At 28.4% G+C, this 20,270-nt stretch overlaps 3 protein-coding genes across 3 annotated transcripts; all 3 read left to right on the forward strand.

Moving 5' to 3' along the window:
- Positions 1-4,883: 4,883 nt before the first annotated feature.
- On the forward strand, positions 4,884-5,747 carry LOC100253541 (dirigent protein 22). Its single transcript, XM_059737331.1, has 2 exons — positions 4,884-5,606; positions 5,648-5,747. Exon 1 carries the CDS (start codon positions 4,977-4,979, stop codon positions 5,556-5,558), a length of 582 nt encoding a protein of 193 aa, XP_059593314.1. The 5' UTR covers positions 4,884-4,976; the 3' UTR covers positions 5,559-5,606; positions 5,648-5,747.
- A 3,762-nt stretch (positions 5,748-9,509) lies between these two features.
- On the forward strand, positions 9,510-10,361 carry LOC100258684 (dirigent protein 7). The gene has a single exon (XM_002285642.3). The coding sequence runs from the start codon at positions 9,573-9,575 to the stop codon at positions 10,152-10,154; it is 582 nt and encodes a 193-aa protein (XP_002285678.1). The 5' UTR covers positions 9,510-9,572; the 3' UTR covers positions 10,155-10,361.
- Positions 10,362-17,231: 6,870 nt separating this feature from the next.
- LOC100263839 (dirigent protein 7) lies at positions 17,232-18,105 on the forward strand. Its single transcript, XM_002285641.5, has one exon. The coding sequence runs from the start codon at positions 17,327-17,329 to the stop codon at positions 17,903-17,905; it is 579 nt and encodes a 192-aa protein (XP_002285677.1). The 5' UTR covers positions 17,232-17,326; the 3' UTR covers positions 17,906-18,105.
- Positions 18,106-20,270: the final 2,165 nt, after the last annotated feature.

Raw genomic sequence — 20,270 nt, forward strand, 5'->3', positions numbered from 1 at the left:
GCTGGAATTTCGTTCTTCTGGAGCGTTTCGCATGACTGTGCGAAAATTTCGCATGGTCATGCGAAATCACTTCTTCACAATTTCCTCATATGCTGCAGCCATACTCTCTCTGTTTCATTTCGCATGATTGTGCGAAAATTTCGCATGGTCATGCGAAATCGAAAATCATGCTATTCCGGTTCTTCTTTGCAAATTCTCTCATTTGTTCATGTTTAATCCATCTCCACCACCTTCAATTAAGCTCCAAAGCTTGGTCCAAGTGCATTTCCTCTTCCTCTTCATCCACATTATGTATCCTCCTCCGTTCCATTTTCCATTTGTCACTCCATGCTTCAAAAATCACCTTAAAATATCTCCAAAACTCAACAAAGAACCATTAGAATCTCTTGCAAGGGTAGCAATGTATTACTTGGGCATATTAGGCATAATTACTACTCAAAAGGTGTGAAACTCATGAAAGTTAGTATCTAAAATATGTGGTTTTTGAGTAGTAATCATTAAACTTAAGGACTACCTTTATTTAACTTAGGTACTACCTTTATTAAACTTAGGTACTATCTTAATGCACCTTAGATACTACCTTAATCTACTTTAGGTACTATCTTAATGCAACTTAGGTACTATTTAAATGCAAACCTTAGGTACCACTTGGATGTACACCTTAGATACTTCTTGGATGTACACCTTAGGTACTCCCTTAATGCAAACCTAAGCTAATCTTATCTACTATCTTAATTGAGCTTAGGTACTTCATTCGTGGAGTATAGGTACTTGATTTGTGGATCATATGTGCTTAATTTGTTAACCTCGTGTAGTTCATTTGTCAATCTTAGGTACTACCCTTCTCAATCATAGGACCTAGTTTTGGCATTGGTACTAGCTTGGAATCCATAGTTTGAAGACAAATTGAGAAATATGGAACTTTCAAACTCAATACACAAATTGTTTAATTGCATTTTATATATGAGCATAACATTATTATGTTGTACTAGGTTAGTGAGTTGGTTGGCCTTAAACGTGACATTACTATGATGAAATCTATAGTTTATAGGGTTGATTTTCTTTTAAGGATGAATCATGTAAAGGTGTGGTATTAAAAAAAATATAGATTTTTTAAAGAATTTTCACAAAATAAATCAAGAAATATGCACTCAAATAGTAATGTTGTTAAAATTCTAAAAGTGTCCCCTCAAGTATTTTCTCTTCGACCAGCTAATCCATTTGTTTTGTTTTGCTTTGTTTTTCCTTTTTTATTTTTAAACCTTCATATGATAAGTGAAGATAACTTCATGATGTTTATCAAATTGACACATGGCTAATTAATATGGCATATTATTTTCCTTTTTTTTCTTCTTCTTCATTTTACCTATAAAATAATGCACATTTTTTTAATATGTTAGTTACACATTGTTATAAAATCTTTTTAATTTCATTTTTTTTTTCACTTTTTCATCTTTTCATATTTATTAATTATAATTATTTATAAACACTTTAAATATAAAATAATAATAATATATGATAAATAATTAATGAAGAAATTAATATAAAAATAAATACAAAATGAACAAATTTAGAGGTTTAGAATATAAGATTTTATATATTCATGTTAAATAAAATACTTATTTTTTTGATAAATCTTATCATATATAGATTAAAAAATATCTTTGTCGTTTTATTTTATTGTTTATCTTTTTTAATTTTTAAATTTTCATGTGAAAATAAAAATCAATTGTCATGATTTTTAACTTTTTGCTTATGATTCTTACTTAATTGTAATTTTAACTTTTTTTTTTCTTAGTTAAAATGTTTAATATTTTTCATTAAAGAAGATAAACTTGATTGTGATTTTAACATTTTGTTTTGTTAAAATTTTTAATTTTTAATTTATAAAAAATAAAAAAATTTAAAAGCTGTATTTAATCATTTATATTAATTTCTATCAATTCTATATAAAATAAAAATATTTTTTTTATAAAAAATTATATTTAGTTATTTATATTAATTTTCTCTTAATTTTATTAAAAATTAAAATTTTTGCATACTAAAATTATGTATTAATAAACACAACTTTTGAAAAATAGAGTATCATTCTTTTATATACTTATTTCATACGGAGTGGTACTCTTTTTGTACCATTTTTCTAATAGTTGTGTTGACCAATACATAATTTCAGTAAAATAAAATTAATATAAATTATTATATACAATTTTTTATAAAAAAAAATATTTTTTATTTTTAAATTTATATAAATTAAAAATTAAAAATTTTAATAAAACAAAATGTTATAACTACACCAAATTTTTGTCTTTTTTAATTAAAAGACATTAAGCATTTTAGTAAAGAAAAAAAAATTAAAACCTAGATGCTAAATCTCTATATTTGTTCATCATATATTTATTTTTATATTAAATTTGTTCTCACTAAATATTTATTACATGTTATTATTTTATTTTTAAAATATCAATAAATAATTAAAATCCTAAATATGAAAAATGAGATAAAAATAAAATAAAATTGAAATGACATCCTAATGCCAACACATTTAAAAAACAATCAAATAAAATGGAAGATACAGATATTACAGAGGTAGGGAAAAAGAAAAAAAAATGATGTGGTATGGCTGATTCCCAAGCGTCAAATTTTTTGTTTAAAACAAAACAATAATAATGACAAGCTCTTTGAATTGTTGCGTGTCAAACTAAAACTAAAAAAATAAAAAATAAAAAAACTTTCATAATTGGCGGCTCATGAGGATTTTCTGAAACTGATATTTTTTTTTTAAATGGCACACGTGTAACATGACTCTCCCTTTTATAATGCTTCTGTCTCTCTCTCTCTCTCTCTCTCTCTCTCTCTCTCTCTCATTCTATGATGGAATTTATAGTCGGTTGATTTTTTTAATGCCCATGAGCAGCTGATTTTTGAGGTAATTGAATATTAATGGCTGTGAGACCCATTCTCATATGGTCTCTCTCTCTCTCTCATATTCTAGATAGAATCTATAGTCTATAGGGTTGATTTTTTTTAATGGTTGTGGGTTGCTGATTTTTGAAGGAAAGTGATTAAATATTAATGGTCGTGAGACAGTCCCATTTGGTCTCTCTCTCCCGCTCTCTCTCTCACATTCTATGATAGGATCTATAGTCTATGGGGTTGATTTTTTTAATGCCCATGAGGAGATGATTTTTTATGGAAAGTAATTGAATATTAACGATTGTGAGACCAATTCTCATATGGTCTGCCTCTCCCTCTCTCTCTCTCTCTCTCTCTCTCTCTCTCTCTCTCTCTCTCTCTCTCTCTCTCTCTCTCTCTCTCTCCCCCTATGATAGACTTTATAGTCAGTAGGGTCGATTTTTTTTTAATTGCCCTGAGCAGCTGATTTTTCTAGGAAAGTGACAGAATATTAATGGTTGTGAGACCATTCTCATATGTTCTCTCTCTATTTCACCCCCTCTCTATAGTCTATAGGGTTGATTATTTATTTATTTTTTATGCCCATGAGCCATCGGCAGCTGATTTTTGAAGGAAAGTAGTTGAGTAGTAATGGGTTGGGACTTGTGAGACCCATAAATGTAGAAAGGAATTCAAAATCCTAATAAAAATGTATTTCAATGAATAATGAGTTTTTAATTCATATTCTCATGTTTAATAATTAATTCACATAAAAAAAACAAATTAAAAGTGAAATAGATTTTTTAATTTCATTTTTTTGCTTCAATGTCTCAAAGATATATAAAATATGAGGATTATTCTCATATATTTGAAAGGTTTACAAAATGATTCTAAAAAAATAATTTTTTTAAAAATATTCAAAAACAAGAAACTTGATAATTCAATTTAATTGCTTAATTTAAATTATTAAATATATTTAATAAAATAATTTAATGTTAAAATTATTTTTATTTTTTAATATTAAATTAAAATAATTAACTAATACAATTTCAAAGCCTTTTTACCTCATTTTCCTCTACCAATGTAAAATAATTAACATATACATCAGACCTACCTTGACTCACAAGTTTGCCTTTTAAGTCTCCTTATTTCCTGATTTTATTTATTTATACTTTAATCTCATTCTTTCTACTTATATCTAAAAGGTCTAAATTTTTCTTTATACTTTTAAAAATGAGGATTAAAATTTCCATAAATACTAAAATTCATACTTTTTTTTTCTTTTTTCAAATAACTAAATATTAGATAATTGAAAGTAAATTCTTTTGGTCAAAACTTATGTCTCATATAATAAGTCATTACAACAACAATTTAAAAGTATTATTTTTTATGATTTAATCAAGTAGAATAAAAAATTAAGTATAAAAAAGGGAAAATGTTGAATAAACAAGAAGAAAGAAATACCAATATTAAATGAGATTTTTTTTATTTTAGTTTAATTTTAATATTTTATTAGTAATTAATGGTCAATTTTTTTATTTTTTTTTTGTAATAATATTTAGTTGTCATTATTTTGAAAATTAAATTTACATTTTTTTAGAGGGGGCAAATTTTCTATTTTGGTTTCTACTTTCCTAAAAAAGGTTTCACATATAAGGGAACTTTTTTGTTTCTAGAATATTGAAGGGGGGGGGACACGTGACCCCCTGAGTTGGGACAGAACTCGTTTTCTAGAAAAAGTTGGGCCCAACTATGCCGTCGTCTTTCAATGTTTTTTCCTTCTTTCCATTTAAAAAACAATGCGTGCTATTACAAGTCGATAAGACTTGCATTTTGGTCATTCTCGTTAGAAAATCCCCCCTTTGTGTTTTGTCTTTGAGTGGTTGGCAACTACGACTTGGTCTTTGCGCAGTTGGTAAGTATGACGCCTTGGAAATTAGAAAAATATTATTGTACGGAAAATGAAACATTCAATATATGTATATATAGCCTAGGTGTTCTGAGCAAATGTAGATAACTCAGGTTTTGTGAGCAAAGGCATATCATAACTCAAGTTTTGTGAGCAAAGGGTGTGCACTGTAGCCATGGCTAAAGCTCTCCTCGTTTCACCTTCCTACTTCATCTTCTTCATCTTCCTCATTTTCTCTTCTGCCACAGTTTCAATTTTCGGAGAAGAATACAGCTATGTCAAAAGTATCAATCCTAAGAAAATGAATATGTTGAAGGAAAAGGTAACACACTTTCAACTTTATTGGCAAGATGTTGTTAGTGGGTCTAATGCAACATCGGTTACAGTGCTTGAAGAAGTGAATAACTCGTCAACATTGTTTGGTTCGGTTAGTATAATTGATAACTCGTTAACCGTTGGGCCAAATTTGAGCTCAAAAACGGTTGGAAAGTCCCAAGGGTTATACGCATCTACGGGACTAGAAGAAACTTCATTATTGATGGTTATGAATTTTGCATTCACTGATGGCAAGTACAACGGTAGCACATTCACCGTGGTAGGACGGAACAATGTAAATGCTAAGGTGAGGGAGATGCCAATAATCGGTGGTAGTGGGCTTTTCCGATTTGCTAGAGGCTATGTTCTAGCATCAACTTACTCATTCAGCGACAACGGAGATGGCACTATTGAATACAATTGTTATGTTATACATTATTGATATTTTTTATCTTTTTCTAGTTTTTTCATGGAGCTTTGGTCCACAATAGTGATATACTTAAATAATTGTGTGTTCCCACTATAACTAAGTGAGATTATCTAGTTTTGTTTAATTTGAATAAAGGTGACTCTTCACCTAATTTAATGTAAGCATATTATAATAAAATAAAATGCTTATTTGCGTGCTTAATTACTTTCTTGAAATTTGTTAAACTATACTTTATTCTTAAAAAATAAAAAAAATATTGGAGAGAAGTAGATTTCAAAGCTCATATCAACAAAGTTGAAATGGTATCACTTTTCTATTCAACTTAGCCACTTTTTGTGAGTTGATTTGATATGTTTAAATTTTCACACATATAGCTTTTGAATATAAGGCTAATTGGGTGGACTACCTTTACTTTGTTTAATAAGAATGACATATGTCTTTGATTTCACATGACTCAAATTGTTTTAACCAAACTAAAATATATTCAACATCCACTAATTTTTAGTCATATATAATGATAATGAAGTTAGGAAAAAAAAAACTAAAAAATTTGAGCAACATTCCCATTTATAAAAATGTTTTGATGAAAATTATAAATTTTATTACTTTGACATGATACATAAGTTTAACTTTTTCTTTTGTTTCATCTAAGATATGATTTAATTGAAAATATTTGAAAAGAAGATAGGATTCTTAAACAACAACCTTTTCCCATTATTTACAAATTCTACAAGGTCCATAGCTAGGGTTTGGATCAAAATGGCTAAAAATTAATGTCATCTCAATTTGGTTCATTTTTTAGATAAGCAATCATGATGATGTTGAATAAGTTCTTGTGTCCATAACAAGCAAGCAACTATAATGGAACAAGACCATTTGTATTTTTTGTTGCCATTTGTATGGTCCAATATCTTGGGCCCATCACATTTTGAGCCATAGCCTAATGGGCTTTTCACCCCATGATGTGGTTACCAATTAAAAATTGGACCTCATTAGGGTTCACCAAATTTAAAGCCCCTTAAGACCCTTGAAGATTAAGTGGAAATAACCATTTGTCACAAATGAAAAGTGAGATAGAAACTTATATTTAAAATTTTAAATGGAAAGACCCTTGAACACTGATTTTTAATGTTAGTGAATGAAAGAAAAATCAAATAACTCTCATTTCAAGCATTTAAGAGTACCATCTCCTAGAAAACTGATAAAATAACCCTATTAGATAATTTGGTTAGAAAAAAGAAAATATGAAGGGTCTGATATATCATTGTCAAACAACGCATAAAAAAAAAACTATAAAAGGACGAATTTTCATTGTAGGATAAAGGAGAATTTCTTATTTTCAATAAATAAAAAAATTTAAAAGTTTTGCAGCTTCAATAAGTTCTAATAAATTTTATCTTTTATATATAAATTATTATTATTATTATTTTATGATTTTAAAAAAATATATGAAATATGTTCAAATGGGTATTTAATTATAAATAAATGATAACTATTCTACTATTTCTCTAATACAAAAATTAAAAAAAAACTATTTGAATATTTTTAAATGAATTTCACATTCAAAAAACTTTAAATCATTTTTTTTTTCTCTTCTTGGTTGTGAAATAGTAGATGATGAAAAATTAACCATAAATGATTAATTATCATCATAAGTTTAATCTTTATCAATTATCCTTGTCCTATTAAAGCAAGGTGACAAGTTGAATTAATGTGATTAGGTTTATGTAAGTTCAAATCAATTGTCCTCATCCTTGTATGAAAGTCATGGACTCATGGCATGCGGCTATAGCCCATTGAAGGTATAGAAGTAGTGTTATTAAAGATCAAACTTTAAGTAAAAAAATTTTAAAGTATTTTTTAATATTTTATGGGATACTATTTTTAAAAAATAATATTAATTAAATAAAAAATCCTAACACTAAAACCCTGTAGAAAGAAGTTGGGAACAATGCATGCATGTGCATGTATTTCATGAGTTATCTCTGAGTATTGCCATCCGTTGCCACTAATTTTTTAGTCACCCTTTTTTCCCCTGAGAGAATGGAGTGGATGCCTTGGTGGAGCCTGTTTGCCATCCAAATGGGAGATTGAAATGCCTCTCTATCCCCACCTGCTGCAGCATCTCTCTCTCTCTCTCATATTCTATGATGGAATCTTTAGTCTATAAGGTTGATTTTTTGAATGCCCATTACCAGCTGATTTTTGAAGGAAAGGAATTGAATATTAATTCTCATATGGTCTCTCTCTCTTTCATATTCTTTGAAGAATCTATAATCTATAGAGTTGATCACTTTTAAATGCCCATGAGCAGCTGATTTTTGAAGGAAAGTGATTGAATATTAATGGCTGTGAGACCCATTCTCATATCTTCTCTCTCCCTCTCCCCCTTTCTCTCTCATATTCTATGATAGAATCCACAGTCAATAGGATTGATTTTTTTTTTTTTTAATGCCCATGAGCAGCTGATTTTTGAAGGAAAGTGATTGAATATTAATGGTTGTGAGACCCATGCACTCTCATATGTTCTCTTTATCTCCCCCTCTCTCTCATATTATATTATAGAATCTATAATCTATAGGGTTGATTTTTTTTAATGCCCATGAGCAGCTGATTTTTGAAGGAAGGTGGTTGAATCTTAATGGGTTGTGAGACCCATTAATGTAGAGAGGAACTCAAAATCCTAATAAAAATGTAATTCAATTAATGATGGGTTTTTAATTCATATTCTCATTTTTAATAATTAATTCAAATAAAATAACAAATTAAAAGTAAAATAGATTTTTTAATTTCATTTTTTGTTTCAATGTCTCAAACATATGTAAAAGATATGATGATTATTTTTAAGGTTTATAAAACAATTCTAAAAAAAGTAGATTTTTAAAAAATATTTAAAAGTAAGGTGTTTGATAAATCAACTTAATTACTTAATTTTAATTATTAAATAAATAAAATATATTTTATAAAATAATTTAATATTAAAATTATTTTTTATTTTTAATATTAAATTAAATAATTAATTTATATTTAATTTCAAAACCTTTTCACCTCATTTTTCCGTACCCATGTAAACTAATTAACATAAATACCGGACCTACTTGGGTCACAAGTTTGAATGGTAAAATGACAATTTTATCCAATAGGATGAAGGGTTTTGGCCCCCACAATAAACCCTAGGGCCTACTTTGATGGCGGCTGCCACCGTGGAGCCAGACACTTTTGTTAGGTGGGGCATCAAGAGAATTATTAATATATTATAGTTAAGGTAATTAATAATATTTATTATTATTATTAAAATTAAATAATTTTAAATATTAATTATTAAAATGTATGAAATTAAACCATCATAATACTAAAAATATTTTTTAAAAAAAGTTAGATTATATATATATATATATATATATATATATATATCAAGAACATTTAAAAGGAAATTTCAAAAGAAACAAAAACTAGAAAAAAAATCATTAGAAATTCTGAATAATTTTAATTATTTTGTAGCAAAAACCCTTAAAAGTTATTTTTTAAAAATTTAAGTACTTATATTATAAATTTTGATATCTTCGTGGAAAATATGTGCGTCTTTAAATATGATAATAGGACAAGGACAATTGACAAAGATTAAACTTATGATGATAATTAATCATTTATGTCCAACTAGTCCATGGTCTTTCCAAGTTTTCCTTCTTTCCATTCAAAAACGGCATGCTATTACTAGTCGATAGGACATACAAATTACCCAAAACCACCAAGTGCTCAAGGCAACTGGAGGGGCATTTTGGTCATTCTCGTTAGAAATTTTCCCCATTGTGATGTGTCTTTGACTGGTTGGCATCTAGGACTTGGTCTTTGCGCAGTTGGTAACTATGACGGCTTGGAAATTGGAAAATATTATTGTACCGAAAATGAAACATTCAATGTGTATATATAGCCTAGGTTTTGTGAGCAAATGTATATGACTCAAGTTTTGTGAGCAAAGGTATATCATAACTCAGGTTTTGTGAGCAAAGGGTGTGCACTGTAGCCATGGCTAAAGCTCTCCTCATTTCACCTTCCTACTTCATCTTCTTCATCTTCTTCGTTTTCTCTTATGCCACAATCCCAGTTTTCGGAGAAGAATATAGCTATGTCAAAACTGTTGATTTTGAGAAAATGAATCTACCGAAGGAAAAGGTAACACACTTTCAACTTTATTGGCAAGATGTTGTTAGTGGGTCCAATGCAACCTCTGTCACAGTGATTCAACCAGTGAATAACTCGTTACCATTTTTTGGTATGGTAAATATAATTGATAACTCATTAACCGTTGGGCCAAATTTGAGCTCAAAAACAGTTGGAAAGGCCCAAGGGCTTTATGCATCTACGGGACAAAAAGAATCTTCATTATTGATGGTTATGAATTTTGCATTTACTGATGGCAAATACAATGGTAGCACATTCACCGTGGTAGGACGAAATAATGTAAATGCTGAGGTGAGGGAAATGCCGATAATCGGTGGCAGTGGGCTTTTCCGATTTGCTAGAGGTTATGCTTTAGCATCAACTTACTCATCCAACGACAAAGGAGATGCCACTATTGAATACAATTGTTATGTCATACATTATTGATGTTTTTTCTTTTTCTTTTTTTAATTTTTTGTGTGGAGTTTTGATTCACAATAGTGATATACTTAAATAATTGTGTGTTCCCACCATAGGTAAGTGGGATTCTCTAGTTTTGTTTAATTTGAATAAATTAGGTGGCTTTTACTTCACCTAATTGAATGTAAGCATACTTTAATAAAATAAAATAAAATGATTATTTATGTGGATTAATTACTTTCTTGAAATTTGTTAAACCATACTTTACTCTATTATAAAAAAGTTGGAGATAAGTAAATTTAAAAGCTTATATCAACAAAGTTGAAGTGGCATCACTTTTCTATTCAACTTATCTAGGCTTTGTTTGATAAAAATGACATAATTCTTTGATTTCACATGACCCAAATTATCTTAACCAAACTAAAATATATTCAACTTTCACTAATTTTTAGTCATATATAATGATAATGAAGTTAGAAAAAGCTCAAAAATTTGTGGAGCATTCCCATTTACAAAAATGTTTTTAAGAAATGTTTTGATGAAAATTATAAATTTTATTTACCTTGATATACAAGCTAACTTTTTCCTTTGTTTGACCTAAGATATCATTTAATTGAACATATTTCAAAAGAAGTTCATTTATTGCACCTCATTGTTTACATATAACTCCACATGATGACTAGCTGCCTCCACCTCCATTGGCCATTCGGTATATATTATAATATTACCACAAATTTTAATATTATGATGATACATGCATAAACTTAAATTCTAACATTTATTTATTTATTTATTCTTTGTTAGTTTATTTTTATAGTTGGAGATATGAGTTTCAGACTAGTTCGATTAGCATGCACGTCTTAGCTCGGTATAGTCATCATCTTGATTGACTTACAACATATCAGGTAGTAAAAGTGTGATTCATTTCTTATACTTGTTTCTCTAAACAAATTCTAAATCACTTATTATATCTAACATTTCTTTGGTACAGATTATATGGCAACCTTATGTTGATGACATGAATGTTGGTCTTCCTGATTATTGTACTGCTGGGAAATATATATAGTGCACTATCTCACCTTTGATATGTTTCCACATAATTGAATGGTATAGACCTGATCGAGTATTGCTGCAGTTTGGATTTCATCAAAGGATTCCTCAGCCATGTAATAATGAGTCAATCTTACACAAATGTGATTTGAGAGGTATACATGATGTTGATTAGACTACTTGATACGGAGACTACATTCAATGTTGGATCTCTAGGCGTGAGCATATTGCTAGAGGCGAAATGGTTTTAGGTTCATTGGGGTATCATGATCCATACATGGTGTGGTATCGCTCCATTACTATTCGATTTCTTACTCGAACTAGGTCCTTCCATGAGGTACTGGTAATTTTCATGTTTTATATTTTTATTAAAGTTTATTTTATTTTTATAAGAATTTAATTTATCTCCTATTTGACTTACAGACTACCAGCATACACCAGATATATGATATTGCACCTCTAGATGATTTCCACATTCGCAGACTATGTATGTATTAGAGGCCATACATGAAATGGATCACTTAGATGCTCCATTTAATGTTGATGCTACTACACAGCTCCAACCTCGATCAGGAGATGTACGACCTACACGACAAGGGCCTCGTACAAGGGAGATTAGGCATACACCGGTTGTTACCTGAGTGCAACCATTGAATGACATTAGTCCACCACCTCATCAGCAGCCAATATCATCCATTACTCAATCAAGAAGTGTATGAACTAGAAGGGAATGGGCTCACATGAGAGGTAGTCTACCACCTCATCAGCAGCCGATATCATCCATTACTCGATCAGGAGGTGTATGAACTAGAAAAGGAGCAGCTCATACGAGAAGGACTACGCATACATTTGTTCTTGGAGATGCATCATCGACTGACATTAGCCCGCCACCTGTTGAGGAGACCCTTATTACACCTATGGAGGTGCCATCCACACCACCCATAGTATTACTTGTTGCGTCATCACCACAACCGATAGAGGCTACATTGGTTAATGAGGAGTTAGTTCATATAGCAAATGATGATAAGTGAGGATAAAAGAATGATCGTGGTCGAGGACGTGGTAGGAGACGTGGTCGTGGAGTTCATGAAGGGATACATGTTAGCCCCATAGAGCCAATAGTGGAACATGCATATCATGGACGTCCACAACGAACAATAAAGGCTCATTCATGCAGTACACATTGAGGACGTTACTACATATGACTTGTATTTTGGATACTATTAGTATTTTGCATATCATTATTTTGGACAAATACTTAAGATGTATATTTATACTTGTTATATTTTGGATTAACTAACTTTTTATTAACGCAAGTTCTATTGTATTCTATCTATTTTGGACTTATTTTACACAAAATAGTATTGTTACTATTTTGGAAAGGTGCTGATTTAATTGACATTTGGTTTACTTGTTTTCATTGGTTTTGGATTGAATGTCAAAATATTGAATATAATGTATACAGGTGATAAACTTTAAACATTTGGTTATATATATAGAAGGTAATATTGATTAAAAGATAGATTTTTTTTTCTTTTGTGGAAGGTGTCTCTTCAAGAGATACATTCGGCATAAATTCGAAATTTTCCACTATGTGTGGAAATTGTAGTAAGTGTCTCTTGAAGAGACACTTACAGTATAAACCTAATTTTTAAAAAATTATGGAAGGTGTCTATTCAAGAGACACCTTTAGTATAATTCCATTTTTTTGGAAATGTGGAAGGTATCTCTTGAAGAGACACCTTCAGTATAAATTCGAAATTTTCCCTATGTATGGAAATTGTGAAAAGAGTCTCTTGAAAAGACGCTTTCAATATAAACCCAATTTTTTTAAAATTATGGAAGGTGTCTCTTCAAGAAACACCTTTAGCATAAATTCAAAATTTTCAACTATGTATGGAAATTGTAGAAAAGAGACACTTTCAATATAAACCCAATTTTTTTAAAATTATGGAAGATGTCTCTTCAAAAGACTTCTTTAGTATAAATCCATTTTTTAGGGAATTATTTCGAAAATTTCAACTATGTATGGAAATTGTGGAAAGTGTCTCTTGAAGAAACACTTTCAGTATAAACCCAATATTTTTTTTTTTTAAATTATGGATTTAGTATAAATCCAATTTTTTGGGGATTGTAGGTGTCTTTCAAAAGACATCTTTAATATAAAATCAATACAAGTTAAAATTTGTGAAATTGTGGAATCAAAAGGCACTTTTAGTATATATTGGAATTTATGGAATTGTGGAAAGTGTCTCTTGAAGAAACACCTTTAGAATAAATCCAATTTTGTGGGAATGGTAGAAGGTGTCTTTTGAAAATACACCTTCAATATAAAATCAAATTTAAGAGACACATAGTAGTATAAATTAAAATTTATGAAATTATGGAAGAGACACCTTCAATATAAATCCAATTTTTTGGGAATAGTATAATGTTTCTTTTTAAGAGACTCATTTAGTATATATTAGATTTTGTGGAATTGTAGAAGGTGTCACTTGAAGACATGCTTTCAGTATAAATCCAATTTTTTTTGAATTGTAAAATGTATCTTTTGAAGATTCAATATAAAATCAAATTTAAGAGACACATGATATAAATTAAAATTTGTGAAATAGTGAAAAGTGTCTCTTGAAAAAACACTTTTAGTATATATTGAAATTTATAGAATTGTGGAAAGTGTCTCTTCAAGACACACCTTTAGTATAAATTCAAATTTTTTGGAATCGTAAAAGGTGTCTCCAAACACCTTTAATACATATTGGATTTTGTGGAATTGTGGAAAGTGTATTTTCAAGAGACACCTAAAATTCAATTTTCTAAAATTATAGAAGTCAAGAGATACATTTAGGTTAAATTCAATTCTTTTAAATATGTATCATGATTTTGAAAATTTTGGAAGGTGTTTCTTCAAAAGACACCTTCCACGTGGCAAAAAACTGTCGTAGATCTATCAATATTTTTTCAACTACCATTTTTTAAAATTGCTGCAAAAGTTAAAAAAGCCCGTATAGAAGTAGTGTTATTAAGTATCAAACTTTAAAGTAAACAATTCTAAAAGCATTTTTTAAATATTTTATGGGATACTATTTTTTAAAAATAATATTAATTAAATAAAAAATCCTAACACTAAAACCCAATACATGTATGTATAGGCATCCGTTGCCAAGCTGATTTTTTAAGGAAAGGAATTGAATATTAAGGAGAATTGTGTTTTGGAGTCAATTGAGCCCAAAAATTAAGACTTGACCCATGAAAGTTACATAATTGATGAGAATGATATAAAATATGAAAAGACTAATATACCCTTCAAAACTATTTTAAGTATTTTCTACCACAATGTTTGACAAATTTTTTTATTTTAATTTTTTTAATAATTATTCTAAAAATTTATTATTTTTAGAAACTAATTTTTTTTAAAAATATAATTCTAAAAACATATCATTTTAAAAAAATAATTTTGACATATTTTTAGTTATTTTTTACCTACATAATTTTAAATATATATATTTTTCAAGATGTTTGATTTTTAAATAATAATAATAATAATAATAATAATAATTTATTTTTAGTTTTTTTTAAAAGGGGCATTTTTTTTCCAAATCACTGAATTAAATTAAAATTTATTGAGGTTTACAAAAGAAATAAAATTTAAATTAATATTTTTCTACTTTTTTTTCATCTTCAATAAATGTTATTTTTGGAAAAATAAAAAATCTATATCCTTCATCTCAATTTCCATACTTCTTTTTAGTCTTGGGCTTAAATAGTGAATTTATATGGACTAAAACTTAATTTTTAAACTCAATTAGGTCTAAAACACAATTATACCTAAATATTAATTCTCATATGGTCTCTCTCTCCTCCTCTCTCTCTCATATTCTTTGAAGAATCTATAATCTATAGAGTTGACTTTTTTAATGCCCATGAGCAGCTGATTTTTGAAGGAAAGTGATTGAATATTAATGGTTGTGAGACCCATTCTCATATGTTCTCTCTTCCTCTCCCCCTTTCTCTCTCATATTCTATGATAGAATCCATAGTCAATAGGGTTGATTTTTTTTTTTTTAATGCCCAAGAGCAGCTGATTTTTGAAGGAAAGTGATTGAATATTAAGTTGTGAGACCCACTCTCATATGTTCTCTCTATCTCCCCCTCTCTCTCATATTGTATTATAGAATCTATAATCTATAGGGTTGATTTTTCTTTTTTTAACGCCCATGAGCAGCTGATTTTTGAAGGAAGGTGGTTGAATCTTAATGGGTTGTGAGACCCATTAATATAGAGAGGAACTCAAAATCCTAATAAAAATGTATTTCAATTAATAATGGATTTTTAATTCATATGCTCATTTTTAATAATTAATTCAAATAAAATAACAAATTAAAAGTAAAATTGATTTTTTAATTTCATTTTTTATTTCAATGTCTCAAATATATACAAAAAATATGATGATTATTTTCAAGGTTTATAAAACAATTCTACAAAAATAGATTTTTAAAAAATATTTAAAAATAAGGTGTTTGATAAATCAACTTAATTACTTAATTTAAATAATTAAATAAATTAGATATATTTTTTAAAATAATTTAATATTAAAATTATTTTTAATTTTTAATATTAAATTAAACTAATTAATTTATATTTTATTTCAAAACCTTTTTACCTCATTTTCCCATACCAATGCAAAATAATTAACATATATACCAAACCTTGGCTCACGAGTTTCAATGGTAAAATGACAATTTTATCCAGTAGGATGAAGGGTTTTGGCCCACCACAATAAACCTTAGGGCCTGCCTACTTTGTTGGCGGCTGCCACCGTGGAGCCAGACACTTTTGTTAGGCGGGGCATCAAGAGAATTATTAATATATTATAGTTAAGGTAATTAATGATATTTATTATTATTAAAATTAAATAATTTTAAATATTAATTGTTAAAATGTATCAAATTAAACAACCAATATTTTTTTAAATAAATTAGATTTTATAAAAACATTATCAAGAAGATTTAAAAGGAAATTTCAAAATAAATAAAAACTAGAAAAAAAAATATTAGAAATTTTGAATAATTTTAATTATTTTGTAGTAAAAAACCATAAAATTTATTTTAAAGAATTCAATCATTTATATTATAAGTTTTGATATTTTTCATGAAAAATTGTGCTCCGAGGATTAAAATTTTTATAGATATCAAAATTAATATCTTAATTTTTTTTCAAATAACTAAATATAAGATAGTTGAAATGAAATCTTTTACTTAAAACTTATGTTTTATATAATACGTCATTACGAAGCATGTTAAAAGTTTTATTTTTTATGATTTAGTTAAGTCTAATAAAAAACAAGTATAAAAATGAAAAATTTTGAATAAACAAAAAGAAAGAAATACCAACATTAAAAGCGATTTTTTTTAATTTTAGTTCAATTTTAATATTTGATTAGTAATTAATAATCAATATTATTTTTTTGATAATAATATTTAGTTGTCATTGTTTTAAATTTTATATTTATATTTTTTTAGAGGGGATAAATTTTCTATTTTGGTTTTTATTTTCCTAAAAAAATTTAACATATAAAATTGACGGTGTGGGGTACACGTGGCCCCCATGAGCCTGACTTGAATGGCAAGCAGGACTCATTTTCTAGAAAAAAAAAATTGTTTCTAGAAAATTGAGGGTTGGGGAATGGGGACGGGACATGTGACCCCCCTGAGCCTTACTTGGGTGGCGGCAGGGCGCGTTTTCTAGAAAAAGTTACGTCCAACTAGTCCGGGGTCTTTCCAACTTTTCCTTCTTTCCATTCAAAAAAGGCATACTATCACAAGTCGATAAGACATACAAATTACCCAAAACCACCAATTGCCCAAGGCACCAAAACAAGTAATCTGGAGGGGCATTTTGGTCATTATCTTTAGAAAATTTCCCCATTGTGACGTGTCTTCGAGCGGTTGGCAACTAGGACTTGGTCTTTGCGCAGTTGGTAACTATGACGCCTTGGAAATTGGAAAAATATTATTCTACGGAAAATGAAACATTCAATATATGTATATATAGCCTAGGTGTTCTGAGCAAATGTAGATAACTCAGGTTTTGTGAGCAAAGGCACATCATAACTCAAGTTTTGTGAGCAAAGGGTGTGCACAGTAGCCATGGCTAAAGCTCTCCTCATTTCACCTTCTTACTTCATCTTCCTCGTCTTCCTCATTTTCTCCTATGCCACAATCCCAGTTTTCGGAGAAGAATACAGTTATGTCAAAACTATCGATCTTGAGAAAATGAATCTGCCGAAGGAAAAGGTAACACACTTTCAACTTTATTGGCAAGATGTTGTTAGTGGGTCTAATGCAACCTCAGTTACAGTGATTGAAGCACTGAATAACTCAACATTTTTTGGTTCGGTAAATATAATTGATAACTCGTTGACCGTTGGGCCAAATTTGAGCTCAAAAACAGTTGGAAAATCCCAAGGGTTATACGCATCTACAGGACTAGAAGAATCTTCATTATTGATGGTTATGAATTTTGCATTCACCGATGGCAAGTATAACGGTAGCACATTTACCGTGGTAGGACGAAACAATGTAAATGCTGAAGTGAGGGAGATGCCAATAATTGGTGGTAGTGGGCTTTTCCGATTTGCTAGAGGCTATGTTTTAGCATCGACTTACTCATTCAGCGACAATGGAGATGGCACTATTGAATACAATTGCTATGTCATACATCATTGATATTTTTTCTTTTTTTAGTTTTTCTGTGGAGCTTTGGTCCATAATAGTGATATACTTGAATAATCGTGTGTTCCCACCATTACTATGTGGGATTATCTAGTTTTGTTTAATTTGAATAAATTAGGTGGCTCTTACTTCATTTGATTTAATGTAAGCATACTGCGATAAAATAAAATAAAATATTTGTTTGTATGAATTAATTACTTTCTTGGAACTTGTTAAACTATACTTTATTTTAAAAAAAAATAGAGAGAAGTAAATTCCAAAGCTCGTATCAACAAAGTTGAAGTGTTAATCACTTTTCTATTCAACTTAACAACTTTTTGTGGGTTGATTTGATATGTTTGAATTATTACACATATATATATATGGCTTTTGAATATAAGGCTAATTGGGAGGACTACCTTTACTTTGTTTAATAAGAATGGAATATTTCTTTGATTTCACATTACTCAAATTATATTAACCAAACTAAAATATATTCAACTTTCACTAATTTTTAGTCATATATAATGATAATGAAGTTAGAAAAAAGCTCAAAAATTTGAGTTGCATTCCCATTTACAAAAATGCTTTTAAGAAATGTTTTGATGAAAACTATAAATTTATTTTACTTTGAAATGATAGATAAGTTTAACTCTTTCTTTTGTTTCATCTAAGATATGATTTCATTGAACATATTTCAAAAGAATATATGATTCTTAAACATTCAAGAGTACCCTTGAATTAGAAAACCAATAAAAGAACCCAATCAGACAATTGGTTAGAAAAAAAAAATGTAAAACACGAAAAAAAATTAAAACTACAAATGTGGGGAAAAATAAAAACCTAAAAGATCTAGCATATCAATGTCAGATAACACGTAAAAACAATACTAAAAAGGATGTGCTTGCTTCATTAGGGGATGGAGGAGAATTTCCTTTTTTTAGTAAAAAAAAGTTAGAAGTTTCGCAACTTCAATAAACTTCTAATAATTTTTATATCTTATATACAAATTATTATTATTATTATTTTGTATTTTTTAAAAATATATGAAATACATTCAAATGGGCACTTAATTATAAATAAATGATAGCTATTCTACCATTTCTCTAATAATAAAAAAATTATTTTTCAATGAATTTAGCATTCAAAAAGCTTTAAATCATTTTTTTTCTACTGATTGTGTAATAGTAGATGATGAAAAATTAACAATAAATGATTAATTATCATCATATGTTTAATCTTTATCAATTATCCTTGTCCTATTAAAGCAAGGTGACAAGTTGAATGTGATTAGGTTTATGAAAGTTGAAATCAATCGTCCTCATCCTTGTATGCAAGTGGGTCATGGACTCATGGCATGTGGCTATAGCCCATTGAATGTATAGAAGTAGTGTTATCAAATATCAAACTTTAGAGTAAACAATTTTATAGGCCACATCCATGATCCACCCTAGAGAATTGGAAAAATAATTTTATTAAGGTTAAGCAACAATGGGATTTGATTTGATTGTAATGTGATTTGAGGGGAGAATGAAAGGAGTGGGTCATTGGGATAATGTTGGTTATATTTGTGGCCAATGGGTAGGATCCCAAGTGGGAGAAAATGTAAAGAAATGTAAGGTGATTATGGTTTTTTGGTTTTTGTTAGGGTTCTCTAAAGTAGATTAGGGGAAGAATGAGAAAGTGAGCCCCATTATTTTGAATGATTAGTTTTTTTAATTTTTTATAAGATGATTTTGTGTAAAATAAAAAAAATACAAAAAATACAAAATTAAAGGACAGGATATTTATTAATTATTAAGAAGAAATGGAATTTTTGGAAAAAAAATTGCATATAAAATATTTTTTGAAAAGACAACTATTTTTTTTTATCTAAAATCATATATGAAAAAGACATTTTAAAAGCTTTTTTAAATATTTTATGGGATACTATTTTTAAAAAATAATGTTAATTAAATAAATAAAAAATCCTAATACTAAAACCCTGCAGCAAAAAGTTGGCAACAAAGCATGTTTATCTCCAAGTTTTGCCATCCATTGTCATTTTTTAGTTGTCCTTTTTCCATTGAGTTAAATAAAATGGATGTGATGGTGGTGCATGCCTTGGTGGAGCCAATTCTTTGCCACCCAAGTTTTTAATTTATGTTCTTATTTTTAATAATTAATTCACATAAAATAACAAATTAAAAGTGAAATAGATTTTTTAATTTCATTTTTTGTTTCAATGTTTCAATATCTCAAACATGAGAATTATTCTCAGATATTAGAAAGATTTATAAAACGATTCTGAAAATATAATTTTTTCAAAAAATGTTCAATTATAAAGTATTTGGTTAATCAATTTAATTATTTAATTTAAGTTATTAAATATATTTAATAA

This window comes from Vitis vinifera, chromosome 6 (assembly GCF_030704535.1).
Source record: "Vitis vinifera cultivar Pinot Noir 40024 chromosome 6, ASM3070453v1".
Classification (NCBI taxonomy): domain Eukaryota; kingdom Viridiplantae; phylum Streptophyta; class Magnoliopsida; order Vitales; family Vitaceae; genus Vitis; species Vitis vinifera.

Bases quoted from the DNA above. Each gene is read 5' to 3' on its own strand.
- LOC100253541 (XM_059737331.1), top strand. From the start codon at position 4,977: ATGGCTAAAGCTCTCCTCGTTTCACCTTCCTACTTCATCTTCTTCATC.
- LOC100258684 (XM_002285642.3), top strand. From the start codon at position 9,573: ATGGCTAAAGCTCTCCTCATTTCACCTTCCTACTTCATCTTCTTCATC.
- LOC100263839 (XM_002285641.5), top strand. From the start codon at position 17,327: ATGGCTAAAGCTCTCCTCATTTCACCTTCTTACTTCATCTTCCTCGTC.